Source organism: Daktulosphaira vitifoliae, unplaced genomic scaffold (genome assembly GCF_025091365.1).
Source record: "Daktulosphaira vitifoliae isolate Bord-2020 unplaced genomic scaffold, ASM2509136v1 Scaffold_3, whole genome shotgun sequence".
Taxonomy (NCBI): domain Eukaryota; kingdom Metazoa; phylum Arthropoda; class Insecta; order Hemiptera; family Phylloxeridae; genus Daktulosphaira; species Daktulosphaira vitifoliae.
Genome location: NW_026099574.1, coordinates 9,737,276 through 9,764,939, shown reverse-complemented (window position 1 = coordinate 9,764,939; position 27,664 = coordinate 9,737,276). Strand labels below are relative to the sequence as shown.

Here is a 27,664-nt window from a genome sequence, read left to right as displayed (position 1 = left end):
AAGGTTTCCACTGTAGTATTCAGGCTTATAATTTATTTTTTAATACCAGAACGTATTTATTTTTAAAATCTACAAAAAAATCTTAAAATAAAATAAACCACATAAAAATTGTAAGATATTATTTTTACGTGATATAGTTTAAAGTAAAATGGACATTTCAACACTCATTGTCAACTGTAGTGATTATGAAATAATCTAGAATCTTCGTGGTGGATAGGGAACACAATGAATTGTCAATGTGAGACAATGAATTGTCGGACCAAAAGAAGTATTTAAAAAAGATAGAAAGTGATCAAAGTCAATTTAATATTTTTTAAAAAATATAGTTTAAAAAACACGCTTTTATAGCACATCGAACCAAAAAGTTAAAAATAATTTTTAAAATAAGTTTAAACAATAATGAAAGAAAAATACTGGCACTATATCCAAAGACTTCGAAGTCAAAGTAATCAAGAGTATACTGTACATTTCTGCTGCCTGTTGCACGTTTACAGATCCTCACAAACTCCTAAATTATCACATTCGATTATGCAAGCTTTTCCGTTGCTGTAGGTATCCATCATTTTCAATAAGATATGCTGATAGACTTCTCTCCATTTGAAATCTTATTTCTCTATAGATTTGGTCACTTGTTATAATATTCAGATTGAGGGTGATTGTCGACCAGTGTTGTAATATAAGAATACTAGCTCTTAGGATGTTGGACAATGCCATCGCACAGCATTATACGCCTGCATATCCTGATGTGAATAGGGCATCGTATCTTTGATGCCATGAAGCACGTACAATTCTCGCAAAATCGCTGATGCTCATGTAAGCACTAGTTCCCTCGATAAGTTCTTCACTAGTCTCTTTAGCAACTTCTTCTAGTCTTATGATATCATCATCACTTATTACGCCGTTTTGATCGATTGTGACGTCTTTATAAAGAGAATTGATAGCAACAAACCAATGAAGTGCGTCATATACTTTTTGCCTAGATACTGAAAACTGTCGTGTAACGTAAATATTATCAAGACTGAGCGATAACTATTCCAGTACTATTTGTGGATCATAATAACATTATCGAAAGATTTACTTCGAAAACATCCTGATCGAACAATATTGCTTGACCTCGAAAACTATATTGCCCAAATATACTTCTAAGTTTTATAATTTTAACAAATGGTTTTTATTATTCCAATAAGACTTAGATGATACAACATTTATCTTTGAAGACAAATGGGTCTTGCAACGAATGCAAACAACCAAGCAATTCATTTGTTTTATTTCGTCAGGCAAATATGATGCTGTGTTAGTATCTACAATCCATTTAGAAATTTGATGTTGTAGCACCGTTTAGTGCGAATTTCACATATCTTATCACGAAATGTGATAATTGTCTGCCTAAAGCGCGTCGTAATGGCTCTACTTAATCTTCTGGACTCAACTTTTTGTTGCTGCATTTGCTGCAAACGAGCTTCTCTGGCTTCCTTTGACTGCTTGGCTCGATAATTTTTCTAATAGAACCTTCTTTTCTCTAATTCCTCGCTCGAGAATCCCGCAGTTTTTTTAACTGACTTGTCTACTTTTCTTTGATATTCTTCTTGTCTTATCAGACAACTTACTTCTTGTAACAGTATACTCTCCAGTAGCCAAGTTGCCCACTACTGAAGAGCTGCAATCGTTTGAAGATGACGTCTGCGACGTCAGGATGCTTTTTCACCCTGACCAGACGCCGAATTTGGGACTCCGAATCGTAAAGTACTCATCAATTGTACCTGTCATGACGGCATACATGTCGTTAATTTAGGAACTTTGCCAGATACTTCTGTTGACCACCATCATCATGTGAAGGTGCCCTGGTTACAAACACAAGCTACCAAGTCTTAATGAGCAAAATAACTCATAATATTTGTGTGTATCAGGAACTAGCAAATATCTCTCTGGGTGTTAAAATCGATGAGTATCTGCTAAGACTACGCGAATTCATACTCATCAATTGATGAATGAAAGTTGTAATTTTCGTTAAGCAAGGGAGTACGTAACAACAAATACGTTGCAACCATGCCAGAGTTGTGTTGTTTCCTCCAGTTTGCAATAACCGTAAAACTAGACCACCGTTTCCTAATCCTTGACTGGAGCTGAGTCATGATGCCTTACTATTTTCTTCTGCATAGAAGCGTTTATATACGTGATGTAGTTTCATGTACAGTTTTTTTAAGTATATTTTTTTACATATATAGCTACGGCAAGTATGTTTATGGTTAAAATATTATGATGAGACTAAGGTTTATTTTATATTAAATGAATAATTTCTAGGCGGCTAAATATTATCACCGTATATTTTATACACTATATATATATATAAAAATACAATGTCACGATAGCTTGTTCCGTGAGGACGTTGAAAGATAATATCTTCATTAATTACTAGTGACCGGTTTACGCCGCCCGTCGACCACTCCATATGGCGCGACCTGCCGGACGTAAAGGGGAAGCGCCGCGATCGCCATTCAGTGGTAAAGCTGGAGTCGCGTTGCGACCGCGACAATTATAGTATGTAATATGACTATAATTGTTATAAACTCGATCACGTTTTCATCAAGTTTCCAGTACTATTCCATCGAACTTTTTTCCTGCTTTATCGACTTTATGATAGTAGTTACTATCAATATCATGGTTGTAACGAGTAACAGGGAATCAGGTTTCGATTCCGGAGAGGGAGTCTGAGAAACGGCTACCACATCCAAGGAAGGCAGCAGGTGCACAAATTAACCACTCCCAGCACGTAGATGTAGTGACGTAAAATGACGATATTGGACTCATATGAGGTCTCGTAATCGGAATGAATACGCTTTATATCTCTTAATGTGAATAAATGTGCCGACAAATGACGTCATTTATTGTTCTTGGGAAAACAATAGGTAAAGTCAAACCTAACCTACCGTAGCCCGCTAGCCTCGGCGATTGTTGGAAAAAGTATCCTAGTGTATTCAGGTGCATCTAAGTCCAGCTCATGACGTTATCCCCTAACTGACGTCACACTTGAACTTTGATATAAGGTAAGCCTTATGATGTCACGCCTAAACCACAAAAGTTCTTTTTCCAATGTAGATAGGTACACGCTAACGGTTCAACGTCCGTATAGTACGCGTCGAGTCCGCGCATTTGATATATCACAACCCCATATACCGTCATGTGTTTGATAAAAACCATCGAACACGTGCATAACGCGTAGGCGCAATATTTCACAGCATAACTACAAGATCGTTTGTTGATTAAAACATTGACCCTGTGTGTGTGTGACACTATAGATATAAGTAAGGGCTTAAAGCAGAACCTTGGTGCACTCCTACTCTTACCCAAAATCCTTCTGTTACTACTCCTACACTTTTTACCCTGATACCCATCATACATATCTTCTATTATATTAATGTACCTTTTCGGGACTCCATTTCTTATTAATGCCCACTTTAGAACCTCTTTCGGTACTCTATCATACACTTTCTCCAAATTTATAAATACATGGCTAGTGAAACAGCTACCACACAAGTTGTCCGGCTGGTATCAAACACTTCATTCCTTAGGCCTACATTATTTTTAACCACTTTATTTTCTCTCACTTTTTGTCCTTGCGTACATCCGAAATGGGACAATCCGCCTAAGTTTTGTTCAGGAGTCTTCATACTTTTTGACAACAATTTTACTCTGGCTGTTGACCTGACGCAACCTCATTAGTCGCCTCTTACGACTGGCAGAAGGGCCGTGTAAGTATTCTTGTCCCCTATCCACAATTAGAACTTAAGTTTATTGTATAACTTAATTAATAAATATGTCTTCTTTTACCTCACCTTTATCCCAACTACTTGTGGTCGGCCAATTTTACACCGGCTGTAGACCTGACGCAACTTCATTTGTCGCCTCTTACGACTAGTAGAGGGGTCATGGAAGTAAGTCTATCCCCTTTCCACAAGAAAATAATTAATTAATATTTAATTTAAAAAAAGGCTAAACAACAAATAATGTATAGTACAATAACTAGATAGTTAAAATTAGAAAGATGTGGGGGAAATCACCCATGTTTGCTTGTTTAAAATTTTAATTTCGTAGCAGAGAAAAATCTTAAATTATACCCTAATGAAGTTAATAAAATTAAATAATATTAATCGTATTATAAATGTTTAATTATATTTTAATTTCAACAAATACAGTGTTTTTTCTTCTCTCATATACACAGCAAACTCCGCGTGTTTGTGCTATTGATCGGCTATAGCTCGCCATATTTTTATTGTTTTGTTTATTCAGTTGCGTCTTTGCCGAACTTGTAAACTCCGGACGTACGAGGTCATTTGTTTACATGCTTTGTACATTTATATCCGTGTGAAACGACCTTTTCTCGCATTTTACGGGCTAGTGGCATCGTTCACGTCGTCATCATTTCAACGCTCACATACAGTCCACACTCAACGCCACTAATCATCATCTTAAATTATACAGCTAAGTTTTTAATTGTTTGTTTTATTTATTTTATATATTTTCTATTTTATTCATAACCGCTTTGTCGGTCATTCTAGTATGTAAGTTATCCCTCCTTTCCCTTTACTTTTTAAGAATTTTATTTGCAGAACTGTAAATATATATTCATATTTTGTATATACATAAACAGGTGTACCTATTTTCTTACCCCCTCATATTTTCCGTATTTTGTTTTCTACGAATGAACACCACCGGACAGTAACAGGCAATCCCCCTTCAATATTAAGGGACTGCTTGACACAATAAATAATAATACTACCTTTTATCTTATAATAAAAATATAATATATTAAATATTAATACAAACTGTCTTTTTTCTTTATTTTACATACAACATTCAAAAAAGTTACGAATCAGAATTTTTTCTTTTTGTTGTTTCTCAAAGAAACTGTACAATTTCATGTAAAGTGAAGATTCAATAACCATATTCTATAAGTTTCATTAATATATATTATTTATTTTAGATATATTTCAATTTTTTAAGTTGAAAACCACGTTAGTATGAATGTTTTTAATAACATTCAGTGTTGTTGTTATGTTTAAAATGATTGTTAAAAATTAGAGAGAACAAAAATGACAATAACTTATTTATAATAAGTTATTAATGGGACAGTTAAATAATTTACATATTTTACCTATTTTCATTATATGATTTGTATAGAAGCTATTAAATTATATTATTAATTAAAAAGTTTTTAGAACTTGCATTTAAAACAGTTATGTTTCTGTTTTCATCGATTACTACTGGATATGATGAATATATGCCATCTGCTACATCACCCGGTTTTTGTACTATAGTTATCATACTAACAATTTTGTTACCAGAGCCCCATAACCAATCATGTAAATGATGACATACTGCTGATATGAGAGCGTGTCGTCCAGTTTTAGGTTGAAGGACTTCCTATAAAATTTAATATTTAATTTAGTTGTTAATTCTGTAACTCGTGTATAAACTATTGTACTTCAATTAGACAATTATCAAACCAATCTACAGGTAATAAATCATAAACATCTTGATTTGAACTAAACTTAGAGACCTTTTCTGCATGCACAAGATCCAAATAATGTGGGCCCCAAATGTACACACCAGTTATATCTTGAGTGTTACACTATTTTTTTTTTTACAAAAAAATATGTGTATAATGATTATAACATCTTAGAATTTGATTTTAAACAATTTGATAAATAGAATATCTTAACAATTTATAAAAGATAACTATTAATGCTAGTAAGTACAGTGGATTAAAAAGAACTCGCTTCCACTTTCATCACATCGTAAATAATGATTATTTGATATGAATTAAGATGACTAAATAAAAACTAAAATATTTAGTAAAGTAAATATTTCTTATGTATTACATTATCTATTTCATAACACAAATTTAAAAAAATCACATTTATTTTTAAATAAAATTGTAGATGTGAAGGGTAAAATTGAACTAATTTGTAAACCTAATTTATTTAAAAATAATAATTAATTTAAATAAAAAAAACAGAATTATTCTAAGTAAGGATTTATCTAGCAAAAGAACTAAATTAATAATACGATGTTTTTTTAATCTCTTACATAATATTTATTTATAGAAATACTTTAAACATTGAAAGAGAAAATTGGTTGATGCAACATAAAAATAAAAACAATTTAAAATAATATACAAAATAAGAAATAATTTTAGTACGATTAAAATTATTTGACTTGTTAGTTNACCATAACAAAAACTACGCCATAATACAGTTTTATTTTTAGTTTTAGTTATTATCGAGGTGGACATAATGCTCATGCTCTCAAACCTGTTGGTCCATTGTGCGCACCNCATGCACTCAGACCTGTTGGTCCATTGTGCGCACCTCATACCGAATTGTCTTGATTCGGTTTACCCACCTAAGTGTTATCACCAAAGTGCTAATGTATTACCAACCATAAGTCACCTCAAAAGATGACCAAAGAATCCTGTCTTTCTGGCGAAATTAAGTATCTCTCTGGGTTTTAGGTTTTTAATATCTTCTTTTTCAGGAAAAGGTTTATTCAAGTAGTTTGATCTTAGTGTGGACAAGGCTTCACATTCGCACATGATGTCAAATAAGTCTTCCTCTTCTACTCCACACTTCCTGCACAATGGTGATTCCGATACCTCTATTGTGTTAAGATGCTTAGGCAGGTGACCATGTCCTGTCAGTAGACCAGTCAGGGTGCTTATTTGATGTCTAGTCATGCTATTAAGATCACCCAGCAATAGACCAGGAGTCTTGATAAACATTTTAGATTGTCTAGGTACTACCAAGTACTTCTAGATTTTCCTGTATTGTTCTCTGCACCAATTCTTGGGTAGCGCTTTGAGCGATTGCTCAGTGAGTCCTACCACTGTTTCTGGTCCAACATAAGTGTTCTCTGCTACTTTCCTGGCTAGAAAGTCAACATTCTCATTTCCAGTGACACCGTTGTGTCCCGGTAACCACGCTAGTGTAACTTTGTTGTACCTCGATAGTGATTCTAAAGTTTCCCTGCATTCGAGGACCAGCTTTGAATTCATCTGATCGTTACAGAGTGCTTTAAAAGCTGCTTGACTATCACTTAATATAGTTATCTTCCTATTTTTGTATACCAGCAGGTTCTGAGCCCCTACCAGTATCGCCATCACCTCTGCTTGGAAAACAGAGGGTTTTGTGCCCAATATTTGACTTGTTAAGTTTAAAATTTATAATCAAAAGCTTATCAATGAAACTTTTACCTCCACATCTACAATTTTATTTAAAAATAAATGTGATTTTTTAAAATTTGTGTTATTAAATAGATAATGTAATACATAAGAAATTATTCATGTTATAACTAAATAGAAATTTTAATTCTTAGAGAATTATTATTTTTATTTATTTGAATAATTCATACAATTAATTTTGTTTCCCGTTAACAGAACTTGTGTTTGATGAAGTTAAATTTTAATATCTTTATAGGACAACCCCTAACATGTTTTTTGTCTGATTATCTTAGATCACTTTGTATAAATTTATATTAATTTTTCTAAATTTGGTAAATTATTTATTTGAATATGTTGCGTCGCTATTTAGGGGTTGAGCCCAATTGTCCGTCAACAGTATTCTAAGGGACCAACGGGGGATAGCTGGCTAGGCTATATCTACCTTAGTTACTGAGGTTTCCTATTTAATTTATATTCCTTTAGAGGAACTACCAAGGGTCGCACTACAATATATATCTGTGGCTTGGTGCAAGAAGGGCCAATGTCACAAATGTCCATTTTTAGGAAACTCAATTATTAATATTGGCCATTTTTAAAAATATCTCTTAAATTTTAAATTAAAATTTTTACATGATATAATTGTTATGGTTCAATTTGTTTTTCTTTTTTCCATAATAACTTTGATAAACTAACAATAAAGTAACTAAAATAAAGAATAAAAATTGACATTAGCCCGTGTATAACAAAAAATATTTTATAATTATTCGACATTGGCCATAATATATTATACAACTGCATAGGTAAAAACATTTTTTTTAGACAACTGTATTATTCAAAATAAGTAGTAGAAATTATAACATGATACAATATTTTGGTAAATCCTATTATTACTTGGTAAAATTATTAAAACAAATTAAATTAAAATATTTAGTCTATTGGTTAAATTAAAGATTAAATGGTAAATTAATTTACAGGATATAGTTTCTTAATACTAATAGAATTATAGTAAAAAAAAAACATTATTTTAAAATACTTATTTAAGTGTTGAAAATAACAAAATAAAGGATTAGAAACAACTCTTTTAACAATAAATTTCATATTTGATAAAATTATTTAAAGAAAATCAATAACAGTTTTTAGTCTTTAAATTCTATTAAAGATAAAATTGTAGATTAATTTATAGTATTTTGTTTCTTAATACTCTATAAAATAAAGTCAAAATAAACATCTTAATTAAAATGTACTAATAATAGTTTTAAAAATAATTGTAAATAACAGAATAATAAAGAGATTAAAAATAAAAAAACGACTATTTTAGCAATATCTACTTAAGTAAGTTATATCAGTCATCATCTGAGCTCTCTGGATTACCCTAAACCAAATTATTCATAAAGCTTTCACAGAATTGCCTACTGTTAGGATGGATGTATTGCTTTAGTGATGTCAGGTCATTTATCTTTTCTGTTGGTAGTGGTAGTGGTGTAGTTGAAATAGGTTCAAGAACAATATTTGTTTCAACAGATATTTTAGTACTTTTCCTTTCTAAGTGTAGTTCCAAGAATTCTTCTTGGCCAAATGAGTACTTGTAGAACATTACTCCAGGTGTACTACTTCTGTATTGAATATATAATATATTATTATATACATATTTGAAAAATAAAATTGGCCAATCTATATATGTACCAAAATCATTTAGTTCTAAATACACTTTAGCCATTTGTTTTCGATATGATATTTTAACTGATATGGCCAATGTATTGATAAGCCTTATTTTCAAAATAACAACACTAACTTCTCGTTAAAATCAAAATGGCCAATCTTTACGCTAAGTTGGTCACACTTATTCGAATACATTAGCTGTTTTATCAACAGAAAAACAAAAATTAAAAAATAAGATTGGCCTGATGATCTCAATTTCGACTTAATGTGACATTAGCCCTTCTTGCACTAAGCCACAGATATACATATTATATATATATATATATAACACTCTTGGTTAACAACGATATAAATATTTATTAAGTAAAGACATATTAAATAAATAGTACAACCTGCTGGACATTTAGAGATAATATAATCCAACAGGGTGCTGAGGGCGACACACATACACACACTGTTTACGTGGTAGGTAATTTAAGTTAAATATAAGACAAGAGTAATGGTCGCGATGGTCGAAAAAGTTAACTGGCATTAGGGATATATTATTATGGTACATTGACCGTGAATTGCAAAAGTGTTTATGTGTGCAGTCTGTCCTGTAGTACGTGTGTCAATGTGTCAACGATATAAGCATAGTCGGCGTTACAATATAATGTTAGAAATGATTACACTTAAGTGATTGTATCAAATAATAACTGATAATACCGAATATAAAATATCTAATATATTTTGGTAGTTATATTTTATTTTACATTAATTATTATAACTATACAGGATATTGAAAGTTTTATCTTAAGCTAACGTTTTAAAATAATTATGGTCCGTACTAATAATGAACTGTATTTTGTCAAATTTAAATTTCAAACACGTTAGAGTTCTATGTAGTTCATAAGTAATCAAAATAATTACATTTAGCTCTTTTTGTTTATATAAATATTACTAATGGGAATTTGTTTTCAAGGAAAGCGAATCTTAACGACTCAAAAATGATTACTTAGATTGACGTAACTAGGTTTAAATACATTTATGATTTTAATACATTGAGTTTTTGTGTAATAAGCGTAACAGCTTTGGTTACATAATGTCTAGAGAGTCCGGACAAATTTTCCTTAGATAGATTTGAAGTTACTTCTGCAAATATCTGTAACCAAGTACAGCAATGAGGACCCATCATTAATACACGAGCATTTACGTTTGCTAATTGGTCAAAAATTTGTGCCTGTGATCAAAAAACAATTAATATTTAAATTTTAAAATTAAATAGTTACTTTAATAGTAGGTACTATTACCAGAATATTAGCTAACAAGTTTTAATATGTACATTAAAAATGTATTTTTGTAAATACAGTTTAAAAGAGAAATAAGTAAATAGTTCATTATTTTTAATATTAAATGCGACGTAGATAACCAAATTAAAAATAATTATTATTGATTATAATCAAAAATAATTATCATTAAAAAAATGAATATTTTTAGGAGTTTTAGGATAGTAAATATAATTTTCACTATAAAAATTAAACAAATTAACTTTATTAGAGTAATATTTATTCTTTAAAAAATTGGGTGTTTCCAAACTAATTAAGCATTTTACTATACATATGTGATATTACAATAAAATTTTATACATTTTTTTATTTTCTCTCACACCCTCCTAATTCATGATTATTAGCTTGAAAGGTTACAAATATATTTCTAATTGTAAGACCATAATGGAAATATACCTTTCATGATATCTAAGAAAATAAACGAAGAGGATAGCCAACCTATTTAGCAAGATATTAAGTCGAACTGGAATAGGATTTAAAAAAAAATAAAACAACGAAGCTAATTTAATTACTTTATCAAATCAAAAAAAAAACTTTATAAAAGTATTACATTACATTACAAGTCGTTAAAAAAAAAATATTATTCTTATTGACCTAGTAAAAATGAATATTTAGTGAAAATAAAAATGTAGATTACAATTTTGTATCTAATGATCTTTGAGTCGTCGACTATGTGTAGATGGAATGACCTCAAACAAAAGGCTGTACCTTATAAACTAGAGGTTGATGATTTTTGAAGAATAAAAGAAATGAAATTCATGAGTGTTAAATACAGGACATATAAAAAAAAGTTGCTGATGATGTTTAACTATAGGGAATTTAATGATAAAGTTAATACAAGGCAAAAAAATATAAAAAACTCGTTTTTAAATTAAAGGGAATAATAAAAAAAAAAAAAAAAATATCAATTAAAAAAAAATATACACCTACAACTTTAAATGAGAGAAATGCAATGAATGCCTGCCGCCGTGCCATCACTAGCGTCAAACATGGTATACCACTATTCTAGTTGACTATACGCCCCAAGCTAACGAACTATTTGTTTGTAAATTACTTGCAAAATATTGGGACACAATAGGTTTAAGAACACATTGCATATTACATGGAAATGTAATATGAATAGTAGTGTGTTCTTAGAATATTCATCACTAATAAATAAATAAATAATTATTAAAACGGATAATACGGATTTGTAACGCGTCCATCGCCGATGAGTATATAAACTTTTATATAAATAAGTAAATAAATATGACATTTTTATTAAACTAATATGACACATTTGAGAGAGAACATAGAATAAAATATATCGGAAGATCAGTTTGGATTTAGGAAAGGGTGAGGAACAAGATAAGCATTATAGCATTGAGATAATTATATATAGAAACAATTATAGATCTAAAGAAGGCTTTCGATAAAGTGGATTGGAAAATTTTATTAAGATATTAAGAAAAAATGGAATTGATTAAAAAGATAGATGGCTCATCTTTAACTCATAAAAAGATCAAACAACAGAAATAAATGTAAATGGATAGGTAAAAGAAGCAAGAATAAAGAGAAATGAGACAAGGCTTTCCCTTGTCGCCTTATCTATTCAATTTTTTTATTGAAATGAGCATAGATATAATGAAAACCAAGACCAATGGAGTGAATTTTCGCTTTGCGGATGACATTGTTATCTTAGCAGTGTCTGAACATGACATGAATAATATACTAAAAATTCTATCAAGTGCACTTATAAAATTAAAATGAAAATAACTTCCATGAAAAAGAAAACGATGCTTATAAGTAAAATGCACTCAGATATAAATCTTAATATACAAATAAATAATACACGATTACAACAGGTCCAAGAATTTTGCTTCCTTGGAAGTATCATAGCTTCCAATAACAAATCAACACCAGATATCAGAAGAAGAATAGCATTGCCAAACAAGAATCAGCTTCTCACCAATAAACATCTGAACATTAGCACACATAAAAGATTCATTAAAACATTTGTCTGGAGTGTGCTTTCATATAACAGTGAAACATGGGCAAATGACAAGAAAGACAGAAGCATTAGAGTTATGGATATAGAGAAAAATAACAAAGACAAACTGGATAGACAAGAGAAGAAATGAGCAAGTGCTAGAAGAAGTACGTGAAGAAAGACAGCCAATGAAGATGTTAGAATCAAGAAATATAAATTTAATTGGACACATCATCCGGCATAATGACTTCATAATCAACATCTTCGAAGGAAAAATGACTGGGAAGAAATCAAGAGGATGCCCAAGGAAACAATATATATTTTGAAAATATAGAACTCATGAACTATGTGTCTTTTATTTCACTGAAGAATTTGGCGCCAAACAGAGAAGAGTGGCTTTTCAACGACAAAGCATTGCCTTTAATAGATGATGATGAATATAACACACCTATTGGAAAATACGACATATTTAACATTAAAATCCCCTTCTCCCACTTTATACTGAATTAGTATTTGTTAATACTGAAAACATTAAATAATAATGATTCAATTTATTGCCGATTCTATATATATTTATATATACAATAAGTAGAATTTCACATAAATGATATTAATGTTTTTTTCAATGGAATACAACGCATGGAATATCGAATATGCTTTTAACCACGATTCTAGATAAAGTAAATTTTTCTATTGCAATGAGGAATGTAAGGAACAGGAATTAATTAGTATTAAAGAACCTAACCAACACATAGGTGACAAGAGAAAAGCCGGTCGATCAGTTAATTCTAAAATTTTTTTTATGTAATTTTGTTTGAAGAGGAATGTGCAGGTAGTGAAAGGAGAGGGAGGACTAGGAACAAATAACCTAAAATAAAATAATGAGTTCAAAGTACCAGGCAGGTAAAGATAAAAATTTTATGCATTGTGACAGACTGACTAACACTAGTGCATTGACTACCTTACCTTTAACAGTTGTTGGATTAGTTACTTTAATAGATATTGTCTGTAATAGTGAACTGTATAATAGAGAGAAAGAGAGAGAGAGAGGTTTTGGTTGATATTCAGTAAAGAAATGGTTTAAAAATAATAAAGTCAATTTATTTCTAAGAGAAAAAAAACTAAATAATATAACAAATGCTGAATGATATTTGTACATAAATTATATACAATATTATACAATTAAAAATTTAATAAAATACCTATTATGGTTTGTGCAAAGAATGTACAAAAGTGAAATAAAGTTAACAAATGTTAGACGAGGGACATGAAGTACAATTGTTCAAGAAAAAATNATTAAAAATTTAATAAAATACCTATTATGGTTTGTGCAAAGAATGTACAAAAGTGAAATAAAGTTAACAAATGTTAGACGAGTGACATGAAGTACAATTGTTCAAGAAAAAATTCATTTTAAAAAATAAAATTAAAATTAAAAGATTATAAATTCAGTATGAGGCGATAACCACTAAGTGGACAATAACTTCAAGTTCCGCGAGAAGGAGGAAAGAACTTATTTTAACAACACAGTGACCAAGTGGTCAATTAAATTAAAGTGTAACAATGAATGAATAAGAAGAAAAAAAATTAACTGAACAATAAGACAGTCAACTAGGTTACAATATTGAGTAGCAGCATTAGTAGTAACAAATAGTAGCAAGTAGTAGTATTTAAGTAAATTGCAATGAAATGGACTTATAAACTAGATTTGCTGTGTAAAGCAACCTGAATGTTTGTACCTTCATGTGTGAAAACAATGAGCAAATTTTTAAGTTCAAAAGCCAAACACTATTATAAATAAAATATTAAGTTACTAAAAGAGATAAAAACAATATTAGATTGGATAAAGTTGTAAATTTTATCCAAACTAAACAAACGAACCAAGTGGTTTGTAAATTTACAATTTCCTGAGAATGGTCAAATAAGTAATTTTGGTATTACAAACATGTGTAGAATTATGTTATCCCAAGTTTAAATGCAAATGACAACTGAGCATTATAGGTAAATTTAAGCTAATGTGCAAACCACGAGGTGTATAAGTAACAAATAATAAATTAAAATTATTACCAAATTAATATTAGTACCAGCTTGGTGTGGTATTTAAAATGCACTGCCGGTTAATATAGGAAAACATGTGTGAGCAAAGAATAAAAAAAACAAACTTTCAATTTTACAATACAAAAGTTATAAAATTAAGGTTAATGGAGACAGTATTTGATAGACAACGAGAACGACAAAACAAAACAAAAGGTCGTAAGGCGACGGATATTGAGAGAATAAAATATAAACCGTAATGGCTAAGCGTCCGATGAGTGAAGTGTTATCACCAGTTGATACACTATCAGTATGACCAACTTCAGCGTTCACCTGAACTACCGCCCACCTTAAAGGTACGCACCTTTATAAATGATAGGCAAGTAGTCCAGTGGTCGAAGTACTGCAAGGATGTTGTACCGGTGTTCGATAGATATGAAATTGGACAAATAGGGTTGATTGAAGACAGTTGAACTTGAGAAGGAGACTATTGTCAATGACGGGAGACTATTGTTGTTGAAGTTAGATGAAATGATAGGGGAAGTTCGTGATAGGTTTATGGTCGATATGGAGCAGGTGGAAGGGTTTGTCTTTGCAGATACGGCAAGGTGCTTGTTTCTTGCAGCGCACAACTCTGTGCCCTGGTAGAAATCAATGTAGACAAAGAACATACTCTTTTGCAATGTGATATCTCTTTATTCCGGTTGCTAGCAGAAATGTTGGACAAGAACGAATGGGGTGGAAGACCGAGCATAATGGACACCTTTCGGTGGCAATCGTGTATTGAACCTTTTCTTGAGGTTGGTTCGATAATTCAACAGCAGTTCGAGTAGGCCGAGATGTATTTGGACGATTAGTAGTAATTGATGTAGTTGTAGTTGTTACAGTTGCAGGTGGACAAATGGACGAGATCAAAACATGTGTCGTTGGACGAATGGACATAGACTCTTTGGATGACTGCGGTGGTTCAATATCAGCGAGTGTTGACGCATGGTGTAAAAATATAATTAACTCATGGACGGAAGGTAAGGAACTAAGATTTCTACTTTCGAGAACTTTCTCCCATTCATGCAGCAAAACAGAATCCATGGCTTTGACAATGTTCCGTACCAAAGTGACGTCACCCTGTTTTCCCTGATCAAAACCAATTGTCCAATGCTGAGAGGCTTAGTTTCCTGCTTCTATTTTGATCTAGTTTGTATTGAGCTGATATATTCATTCATTATGCCATCTGTTCCAAAAGTGTCTGTGTATGTCTGCTGTGAGACGCCATTGTTTTAATATGGACAACGAGACTTGTTCCCAGTGTGGATCTGGCAATGAAGTTGTTGGCTCCATGTTCAAAAAATGACCCGGTGTAAGGACTAAGGGGATCTTCCGACAAAGGGCATAATGGACGAGAGTTCAAAGTGGCTTCGATGCGCACAAGTACAGAATACAGTTCTTCGTACGACAAGATGTGCAAACCAATTGATCGAAGGAGTAGTGTCTTAACTGATTTCACCCTTGCTTCCCATAATCCACCAAAGTAGGGTGACGAAGGAGGGTTGAAAAGCTACGCGATGGAGGAATTGGCTGCTAAATGTTGTTCCACTGCCTTACTGTACTCCGTTAATTACACCAATTAGAGCAGCTCAGCTCCTCCCATGAAATTAGTTCCATTATCACTATGGACTACTTTTACTGGTCCTCTGCGACAAACGAAGCGAGAAAAAGCGAGTAGAAAGATTTCTGTACTAAGATCTGAGCAAAGTTCAAGATGAAGTGCTTTTGTGACCATGCACACGAAGAGACAGATGTACGATTTTGTAGCAGGTGAGTGACGAAAGGGTGCTTTGGTATAGATGGGCCCAGTATAGTCAACACCAGTGACGCCGAATACTTTGATTTGTTGTACTCTGTATGTTGGGAGATGTCCCATCTTTGGCCAGGTCGTGCGTGGTCGAGTTTTGAAGCAAGGAGTACATGATCGAAGCACTTACCGAATAACTTGTTGACCCTAAGTGATCCAATATTTTTTCCTAAGTATACAGTGCAAATTTTTTGCTCCTGGATGGTTAAATTGATTATGCTGTTGTCGAATGAGTAATTGGGTGAATCGGTGGTTGCCTGGTAGTAAAATTGGATGCTAGTGGTTATATGGCATCTCTGCCAAGAGTAACCGTCCACCACTGGTGAACCAACACCAGTAACCACTACTATTTTCCGAAGTAGCTGGATGTCCGCGTGAAAAGCCATAGTTTGAACGTGCTTGATAATAATGCACAGTGCTTTGTCTAATTGTACAGCGATTAGTGCATGAGTCTGTCTGTTTTTTTTCCAGTGCAGGCAATAAGAAACTATATGAACGGTATGATCCAGTTATGAATGGGTTTCAAGCAATAAGTAGATGAGATACTATTCAGTCGATACCGTAGGTACTAATGTTCGAAGTCCGTTGTTGCTTTCTAGTGAAAATGGTCCAAGTATTGAAGGCCAATCCGCTGAGACCTCAAGGAGGAATGATAGGCCTCTCCACCAGATGTCATGAGTCAGTATTTCGAACGGAAATAGCCCGCGTGAAGCACAATATGCTGGGTTCAATCAGTTGTACTTCTCAAATATACTGCGGCTGCATATCCTTGTTCTGAGCTGTCAGTAAAGACATGCAATTGATATTGTTGAACTTGATCCACCGAAAGTCGCCGACCGATTTTAATTTGTTCTAACGTTTTGAAGTCTGTACAAAACTTTCTCCACGTGAGTTGAATGTGTTCTGGGACCGGATCATTCCAACTAAGACCAAGTGTCCAAAGTGACTGCATGATAGTTTTAGCAAGGAAAACAACTGGAACCAGAAATCCAAGAGGGTCGAAGACTCGAGCGATGTCTGCCAAAATAGAACGTTTAGTAGGTAGTTCAGATGTGATTGAAACGTTGAATGTGAACTGATCTAGAGTGAGCTGCCATTGTAAGCCAAGTATTTTATACTTGAAGTGAATATTGCTAAAAAATCCTTTCATTACAACAGTGGCATGAAAAACTAGGTCATCAGAATGTTCAATATGTTAGAAATTACCTAAGGCATATGGGTACTAAATTCATTGAAATGAAAACCTAATTTTTCTATGAAGCTTGCTTTTATGGTAAACAACACAGAGAACCATTAAATTTTATACTGAGCAGTGCCAAAAATAACAAAATCAGGTCAGATAATTCAGTGATATTTGTGGATCCGTGGAAGAAAATTCTCTTGGTGATAAAAGATACTTTGTTATATTCAAACATGATTACTCAAAGATACTTATGTCTCATTTATGAAGCAAAAATCAGAAGTAAAAGAAAAATTTGAATTATTCTTAAATACAATGAAAAATCAGTTAAATAAATATCAGTTAAATAAATATCAGTTCTTACTTTACTAAGTAATTGTGGTTTGGAATATAAGAATGATGAAGTCAAAGTTATTTAAAATAAATTTGGTATAAAACATGAAACCAGTGTATCATATACACCACAGCAAAATGTTAAAGTGAAACGAAGAATGCGTACAATAGTAGAAGAAGTTATAACTATATTATACAGTAAAAAATGGTCAGAAAATCATTCGGCTGAAATGGTAAATATATAAATGTATTGAATTATAAGTTAAATTCAGGTAACAAGAAAAAAACGCCCTATGAATTATGGTATAATAAAATGCCCAATATAAGCAATTTTAATGTATTTGGTAGTAAAGTTTATGTTCATATACCAAAAGAAAAACGTAAAAAATGGGATCAAAAAGGTAGAAAAAAATTATTTGTTGGGTGTTCAGAAGAAACTAAAAGATACCGCATATTCTTTGATGGAAATGAAGTTTCATTAAGCAAAAATGTTATATTCAAAGAATTTTACAGAAATAGAGATCAAAATGAGAAAACAGGATGAAGAAATAAATTCAGAAATGGTGATTGAAAGTGAAGAAAATAACATTAATGATGAGAATAATGTTGAAAGAAATATGGATAAACTTGATCAATCAGCAGATCAGACTCAAGAAGAATTAAAAATGAAACTTAGAGATAGACATAATATAGAATAACGAATAAGGTATAGAACAGAAACATTTTATTCAAAGTGTCATAATCCAGTTACATATAAAGAAGCTATAACACAAGAAAATCTAGAAGATTGGAAAGAAGCGCAATGAATGAAGAAATTATGTCATTAAAAAAGAATGAAACCTGGAAATTAGTAAATATACCAACAAATAAAAAAACACTTAATATTGGCTGGGTATATCGAACCAAACTCAAAAAAAATGGAGAAGTTGATAGATTTAAAGCCAGATTAGTAATAAAAGGCTGTGAACAAGTGCATGAAATTGATTTTCAAGAAACTCTTAGTCCAGATATAAAGTATGACTCTATATGAGTATTGCTAGCAATAGCATTAGCTAGAAAATAAAAACTCAGACAATTCTATATTAAAACAGCCTTTTTATATGGTGATCTTGAAGAAGAGATTTGTCATGAACCAGCCAAAAGGTTATGAAGATGGAACTACGCAAGTTTGCAAACTTCAACGAAGCTTGTATGGCTTGAAACAAGCACTCGGATGCTGGAATATAAAATTTAAAAAATTGTTGTTAAACTTTGATCTAAAAGAAACAAAGGCATCACTGTGTATTTATGGACATAATGGTGAAGTACCTGAAGAGCAACTTTGAGACAAAAGCAGGTGAATTGAATCATTTTCTGGGAATTGAAATTAATTAGAGACCAGATGGGTCAATATTTATACATCAGTCGTTATACTGTCAACGCGTTTTTGAGAGATTTAATATGTGTGAATCAAACGCCCTATGTATTCCTGCAGATCCTAAACATTCATTAGATGTAAATTTATCTGAATCATTCCAAGCAGGGGAAGTTCCTTACAGAGAAGCAGTAGGAAGTTTGTTATATCTAAGTCAAATCACAAGGCCTGATAATACGTTTGCTGTCTTGTCAGTCGCTATTTAGAAAAACCTTTGATAATACATTGGAATGCAGTGAAACGTATTTTAAAATATTTAAAAGGAACCTATATCTATGGTTTGTTTTATTCTAGGGTGAAACTTAAGTTACATAGTTATAGTGATGCTGGCTAGGCTGGCGTTACAACAACTAGGCAATCAACATCAGGATACATTTTTATGATGACTAATTGAATAGTAACATGGTGTTCACAAATTCAAAATTCGGTAGCAGTTTCAACTACTGAGGCTGAATACATGGCACTGAGTCAAGAAATCCAGGAACTAACTTGGTTGACGCTACTAACAAGTGATTTTCTGGAAACAGGGAGAGACACCTGTTTTGTATGCGGACAATCAAAGTGTCATAAAATTGATGAAAAATCAAGAATTCCATAAACGAACTAAACATATAGATGTTCTTTATTAATATACTCGTGAAAAGTTCAATGAAGGGATAATTTCACTGAAGTGTGTGACCAGCAAAGAGCAGTTAGCTGACATCTTGACCAAGCCAACATCACGAACAAGATTTCAAGAACTCAGAAAAATGTTAGGAATTAAATATATAGATTTATAATTATTTTTAATTAACTATGTATGGTTTAAGGGAAAATGTTGATATTATTAAACAACACACTGGGCACAGTAATATTATTTAAGATAACAGTTAAATGTATTTTTACTTAAGTTAGTATATTACAAGGTCAAAAGGGACAATTCCTTTCTCGATTATGTTGTTTTACTCAATGCAGCCTATTGTAAACATGTTTACAGTTTAGTCGTAGTTTCACCGTCTATCGAGTAAAGTGATCCGTTGCCGTTGTACATCTCTTATATTATATGTTTTGACATTTTATATTAAATACTATTATATTACAAATAATTTCTAAATCTTTCAATTACATAACCTATTCCATTCAACAAACATTATAATAATTTTAAATAAAAATGGAAAATCTAATGGAGAATAAATATACAATGTTACCTGACAATCTCGCGGTATTAAAAAACATAAGTAACATAAAGTTAGGTCATTTACAGTCAAGTAGTTGTAAAAAAGATAAACGGTTTCAATGAACACTACCATTGTATCAGGTAGTAGACTGCGACACGAAGGATCAGATAAAACTATCGAAGAGTTCATCCTTGTGTGAATCTGTGATATGTTGAGCTAGTAAGTGTTTCAAGAGGACATTCATTAGTTTTACCAGGAATGGAAAGAAGACTTCTAAATCCGAGAATAACCAAAAAAATAAAATCGAATATTAGGCGCGTTTTGGGTATGCAAAAAGATTTGTCAAATACTCTCCATTACACGATTGTGCCTACTAAATCCTCGTAAAACATGCTAATTATGTCCATCAAAAAGAAAAAGAAAGACATTGTATCCTTGCTATTTATGTGGAAAACCTATATGTTTAAAATGTTCAAAAAAGGTGTGTAAAGAATGTGTAGGAGTCTCAGAATAAAAATTAATGTAGATCAAATCGTTGCATACAATAGTAAAAATACATCAACTTTAATAGTTGTAATTTTTATGTTTTAAATGTATTTAACTATTTTTTTCAAGTTATATCATTCAATTATGAAGTAAAGAAGGCAATAGTTTATGTTTCATTTCAAAAATAAAGATCACAATTTTTTTTTTTTAATATCTAAAAAAAATAATGACGAAAAGAAAATTTTCATTTTTTATTTTTTAACCGTGAAAAGTACTTAATTTTTTGTTTTTTCATACAGATAATATTTAGAGTACTTCAAATAAATATAATTTAAATTTTGTTTGATTTTAACTCGTTTAATTATTTATTTATTTATATGAAGTACAAGAGTATGCGGTCTGGTAGACCGCACGTCAGTAATTATGTCATTTATTTACACGTCGGTAGTTAATATCAGCACCATAATACTAATTCTCTATTCACTTGGAATTTTCCCTTCTAATAAGATTTTATATAAAAGTTCCTTCAACCACCTTATGCCAACACCGCCTAATATTTTCGATACTTTTACTGGCACTTCATGTGGTTCTATTCTACGAGATATCCTCTAATGTCACTTTTGAGTACTCCTCATTCAATAATTTGTCAAAATACTCTTTCCATCTTTTTTTCACACCATTCACGTTAATGGGAAAATTATTACCTTAACCGACACGATGCTAACATTTTTTTAAAAGTAGAATATATATAGTTCAGTAAGTAAGGTCAATTGTTATAAATAATGAGAACAATAGAAGCTCGTTTCCTTAGTTACTGAACACCCTAGTTCACAAAGGGTCTTCATATGTCCTATTTCCTTACAAAGGATAAAAGTACAATTGTAATCATAGTTACCAATACCTTTTTAATAATATATTTCAAGCTTCGCATATCCTGTGTAACATTTTGTATACTTAAATCTGACATCATAATTAGAAAATCGGCGTTTAGGAATGCCTCCTGTACATTGTTTGTTGCAATAAATTCTGAAATACAATAAAATAAAAAAACATAATATTTCATAAAATTCTATCTCTCTCTTAATATAATAAATGTAGTATTCTAAAAAATACTAATTCTAAAAGAATATTTTAATATTTTTGTTTCACTTTATACATACCATTTAAATTACAAAAAGCACTTCTCTCTATACAAATTATCAATTCAGTTACTTCGCTTACATCCGAAGTTACAATGTAAACATTTAATTTGAGATTTGCAAAAACCTTTCGTTGTAGTAAGTTAAATACCAATTCAATGTTAAATACTTTGTAGTCTCCTAAAATTACTATTTTAATTGTAGAAGCCATTATTTTAATAAAACATTTTAGTAGATAGTATTTACACTGGTAGTGTATTTATTTATTTTTTAATAAAAACATTGTTCGTAACTATTGAATTGCTAAAATTAACATATACGTTTTTTAAATAAGAAAATGGATGTTTGTTATTTTATTTTTTATTTATGTGTTCCTATAATTCTTTACCTATTTGAAAGAAAGTTTTAAAATATTTTTTATCGACATAATATATAGGATTACAGGTCTAGTATAGTAGACGTACGAACATTTCGACTATTGTACGAACTTTTAAAAATATGAACATTCCTACGTATAAATTGACACGGCCGTATCGTACTTCAGGCTGTACCACTCGATGGTGACTGCGACACAGTGACCAATCCTAGTCCGACAGGTCGCGCGACACTGATTGACCTTGCGTGTCGCAAATCGGTCCAGCAACACGCCGCGGCGCGTCGACACATTAACTCACTTTTTTACGAAAAACCACCGTGACACTTTTACAGCCTTTATTTTTTGTTCGCTTATAGTAATAGTAAAATAATCTATCAAATATCTAACCACCGTGTTATTTTTTTATTTTAAAAAACAAATCTTACACTTATTCTAAATATAAATATTTACACCAAGGTGAGTACTTTGGTGATAATGAATCTGTTACGTATAGATAAATATAGTATAAATCGGTTAGGTTGGGGATTTATTCCTATCATAAAAGCGACACGTAGTGGGGTTTAATCGTTGATCGTTAACGAAATACAAAATAAAGTCATATTGCCAATTTCTGTAAGTGGAAAGTGACACCCCGCCGTCGTGACAACTCCTTCAAAGCCACCGTTTTACTGTTAACCGATCCATTACACACACGCGTTATCATCATGGTGTCTATTCCAACGAATGGCTAGCGTTGAATACTCGCCACGACAATGCGTTTCTCAGTCATATTTGTGATACCACGAAAAACAATTTTAGTTCGTCCGGACTATCCACGACTCGACGCATAAAAACGTCAGTGATATCATTTTATTTCAATCTTTGTTATTACGTGCTCAGTGTTTTCTCTTTTTGTTTTTACTCACTATAACATTAAAAATATTGTAATTTTTTTTAAAAAAACGACTCAACGTGTTCAACCACAAACTTTAATGTCGCCTACTTTTTTTTTTATATTAATATTACTATTATTAGTAGCTCATTACTATCAAAAAAATTACGTATCAATACATTCTCAAAATTTTTATTTAGTTTATATGCTTAGCTAGCACACCAAACAATCAAACATACAGTACAATTTTTAAATCTCTTAAGTATATATTAAAGCCAGTAATATCATATTTTGCGGTTACGCATACATTTTATCTGGCAAAACAATGTATTGATGTTTTATCAATTACATAATACGTAATTTATATATATTAGAATCACTAATTGCAGAAAGGGGACATGTCCGCAAAACCTTTTTTTACAGGAGACACATAAATCTATCTAGGCCAGACTTAAGAAACAGTTAGGTTTAAAAATGAGTATATTACCTTAATACTAACTTTTCTGAAAATAAATCATCCCAATATTTTCAAAAAATTATTATAAATGTGCCCTTTTCAGCCATTTTAAATTGTCGGACATATCCCCTTTTTGCAATTAACCTTTTAAAATTCATTTTGATGAGACTAGGGTTGCTTTTATATTAAATAAATAATAACGAGGCGGCTAAGTATTAATTACCATATATTTTAAATCACTATACATAAGTCAATTTCCAAAAACAGTGTCACGATAGTTCTCGCGCTAGAGTTGAAAGATAATGTATATATTCATCATGATTAGTGGCCGCCGGCCTGGACCGGTTCACGCCGCTCGTTGGCCACTCCATATGGCGCGACCTGCTGGACGTAAAGGGGAAGCGCCGCGATCGCCTTCCAGTGGTAAAGTTGGAGTCGCGATGCGACCGCGACAATTTGAAACACAGATAAATTAATAAAAGCCAGTTTCGTAACTCGAAAAAATCTTATATTTCTTAAACAATTAAATTTGTACTATTTATTATGAATATAGTGTTGCTAGCGAGTGGGCCACTCGTAAATTGTTCTCCAAAATCTGTTATAATGATCCACAGGAATGTAGGGCTTCAAACGTTTTAAATCCTTAATTTTTTAATCCATGATGGGAATTTTTTGGTTGTGCAACTTCTTTTTGGGTAACTTGACTGGTAAAGTATTTCCTTTTTTCAATGGAAAATTGAGCATCACGAGACCACCAATAAATGTCGATGCCTTGATTGTAGTATGATTTTCTGAGGTACATTCAAAATAATGGTAGGCAGAAATTAAAAACTTCTACTGTTCTCTAGATGGCAACAGTCTAGTCTCTAATGCTGTAATATGCTTAAGGTAATACGAAGGATACCAATTTTGAAAGTCCATAATCATGGTAGAATCTACTAACATTATTTTAAATTTTCCAGTAAAATAACCGTTTCATATTCATCAATTGTGTAAATCCTGTCTATTTTTTTCATTTTCCGTTTGATTAGTCCAAAAATTCTGTCACATGGTAAAAATGAATGTCCTCTAATAGGAAAAAACAATTTTATTTTCTTAAACATTTTAAGTTCGATGGCAGCCATGATTGCTCTTATCATAGCATGGTTCTTATTCTGCCCACCGCAATTGTCACAGAATAAGTGGAGTTCCTCAATATTATTTGAAACGAAATTCTCCAAGTAGTGAAATAGAAACGAAATAACTTCGTCAGGAGATTTTTGCGCAATGCCTTCATTGTAAATATAACTAGTCATGTTATCGTCTTTCATATTAATAATTCTAAAATTGTTAAGATTAAGTTGTCGAAAGTAATAAACATCCCGCACCGGAATTTTTGGTAAATCTGTCACAGCCATAAAATCAAAACATAACCCCAATATCTTGCTGTCAGGTTTTTTAGAAGCTTTAACACTTTCCTCGAGGGTTTTATAGAACTTCTGACTTCTCCGCTTATGCACCAATAATTCTGCAACTGCTACTCGTTTTGCATTGTCATTGAGAGATGAATTTTTTAGTTTTGTTTTTAGCTCTTCGCAAATGGAACACGTATCTTGGGCAGGTCTTCCGAAAGTCAATGACAAGTGGTTTTTAAAATAAGACCAGTAAAAGCCATACTTAACTTTTTCTGTCAAATTTGTATATTTTTTAGAAACATGGCATGCATTTGTTTAACTTCAAGCTCCGACGATAAGTATCTGATATCTCTAGAAGCATAGTGTGTTTCGTGGACTGGAAATGAATTAATAATAAAGTTTTATAATAAAATAAAAGCTGACAATTATTCCCAGAGAAAAATTAATTTATGCCCCATACTATGGTAATAGAAGACTATTATATAAAATAAAATTTTAATGATTTACCATTTCTAAATCATTTTTGAGACCCCCAGCTCTTTTCTTTCTTTCTTTCTTTAATCGGAGACTTAGGTATAGATTTGTTTGAACCTGCTAAAAGAGTTATCAATTGCACATGCTCGTCTCTAGTTGGTAGTACTGGATATGGTGCCATACCCACATATATCATTGTTATCAGCTACTGTCGCTGTTATTAGTACATTTTAATACTTCTGTGATATAACGTGTGTCATTAAGTGCTCTGTATAATCTATAAGATTCAACGTGCTCTACACACTATAATTAATTATTCAATATGCTCATACAGCATGTTTGGGTGCGGTGCTACAATATGCCACTTACCTTAGCACTGGTGACTATTTTTAAGTGGAATGTTTAAGGAAGAGGGAAATGATCATCTGACCAAAACGCAAACACCCTGAATAGAGTTTTGTACTCCCTTTAGGGACATCCTCATTCTAAAGGAGATGATTTTAGAGTTTAATGGGGTAAAACTTGATACTCCTCATATTAACACCTTCCTCTTGAAGTTTGTTTTCCAGTCTGATCATAAGATCAGATTTCGATCACCCAGTTACGAGTCCCCGTAGCGCTATCTCCTATGGTAATTCCTTAATTCGAGTATGGTTATACCTGACATACTGATTGATAAAATCACAAGTATATAAATAAATAACAAGTAGGTCAGTGAGATGATAACGCGCTGATCACATGAAGAGCCCGTGGATTTACCTAATATTTATTTATAGTACAAACCTCGGTAGAAAAAAATTCGTATAAGCCTATGGCTATTGCTTATTTATACCTTAGCCCCAAAAATTAATAAGCTTATATGTTTTAAAAATTTCTTTTTCTAGGAACTACTAGACTTTTATTTAGTTAACTGTAGATTCTTTATTTTGAAAATAATTATCTAAGAGTGTTAAAACTTATAATTTCTGTAATCAATATAGCATTTACCTTAATTACTTCTTATTAGCAAAAAATTCTTAATTGACTGCGCCAGTTGATGGAGTCAAGATTGAGGCGTGTTTAATTTAAACCAAAAGTAACAACACGGTGATTAAATACTAATGACTATATATTGTTATTTATTAATATTAATATATAAAGGCTGCATAAGTATCAATACGGTTTCTTTGAGGAAGTTAAAAATGTTAATGCAACGCCAGACCGGCTATGATAATGATTTCGATATTGATTATTAGAATTGGTTTTTTTTTTTGGAATTCGGATTGGTTGTTTGGACGTTGGTCTGACTAGTCTAATGAATGAAAAGATACTGAATTTTCCAATTCAGATAAAATAGCTAATAATTCCGAAATTGTTTTTGAACCACAACCAGTTACAGCAGTACATATATTATGATTAAAATGTTGGGTAATCACTTTAACAAGTCTAATTGGATCTATGGGATGTGACAGATATTTTGCAATTCAATGCATAGCATGGATTGTTAGACAATTGGAATGATGGTATTTATACGAGCGTAAAACTTCATCATGAACTCTATGTTGAATCGTTTCAGACAAAAATTGATTTCGGAATTCAGTAATAAATTGTAATAAAGTCTCAGGAACAGGAAATAGAGCATCAAACCAAACACGAGAGTTATGTGTAAGACGCCTTCGCGCCAGATTAATACGTTGTGGTTCAGGTCATTGATAAATATCAAAATAATTTTGAACATAACGAGGAAACCGTTCAGGATGTACATCTTGGGCTTTGCCCGAAAATTCAGGGACCACTTATGAAATTTCTCTACAGGCACAGAGTAAACCGAACGATTAAGATTAGATATAGGATTATTAGTGTCATTAAAGGAAGGATTTTGAGATAAATTAAGATAATTAATTTGGATTTCTGAGATGGTGGAATTTAGCTGCATTGATTCTTTTTTAATATTAATTTGTTTATCATTAAGTTCTTGTATGCTAGTAGTAATGGTTTCCCATTTTTCTAAATAGATTCTATAGAAGATAAGCGTGACTGAATTTCAGCACATTCACTTTCCATATTTTGGACTCTGATATTTAAATTTATTAATTCAGATTTTGCTTCTTTAATAAAATGTTCAATTTTATTAATTCGCTCTTCAAACTTTTCAAACTGCTTTTTAATTTTTTAAGCATTTTGATTAAATGTACTTAACAAATTTTCCAAAGTTAAAGACATTTTCTTTGGTTCTTCATCAGGATTAGACTCGGCCATAGTAGGGGACCGTTTTAAAGAATTCCGAAGTAATTGATTTTGAACGGTTCTAGTACCTAACCTTTTTGGAGGTTTGCTTTCCTTATTCAT

General features: G+C 31.7%; 1 protein-coding gene across 1 annotated transcript; it reads right to left on the bottom strand.

Annotated features, from left to right (window-relative positions):
* Positions 1–723: 723 nt before the first annotated feature.
* LOC126902025 (uncharacterized) lies at positions 724–27,664 on the bottom strand. The gene is made up of 7 exons (XM_050679049.1): positions 27,511–27,664; positions 21,786–21,959; positions 21,527–21,651; positions 9,915–10,094; positions 5,483–5,629; positions 5,224–5,421; positions 724–990 (listed from the first exon to the last, which is right to left on the bottom strand). Exons 1-7 carry the CDS (start codon positions 27,662–27,664, stop codon positions 724–726), a joined length of 1,245 nt encoding a protein of 414 aa, XP_050535006.1.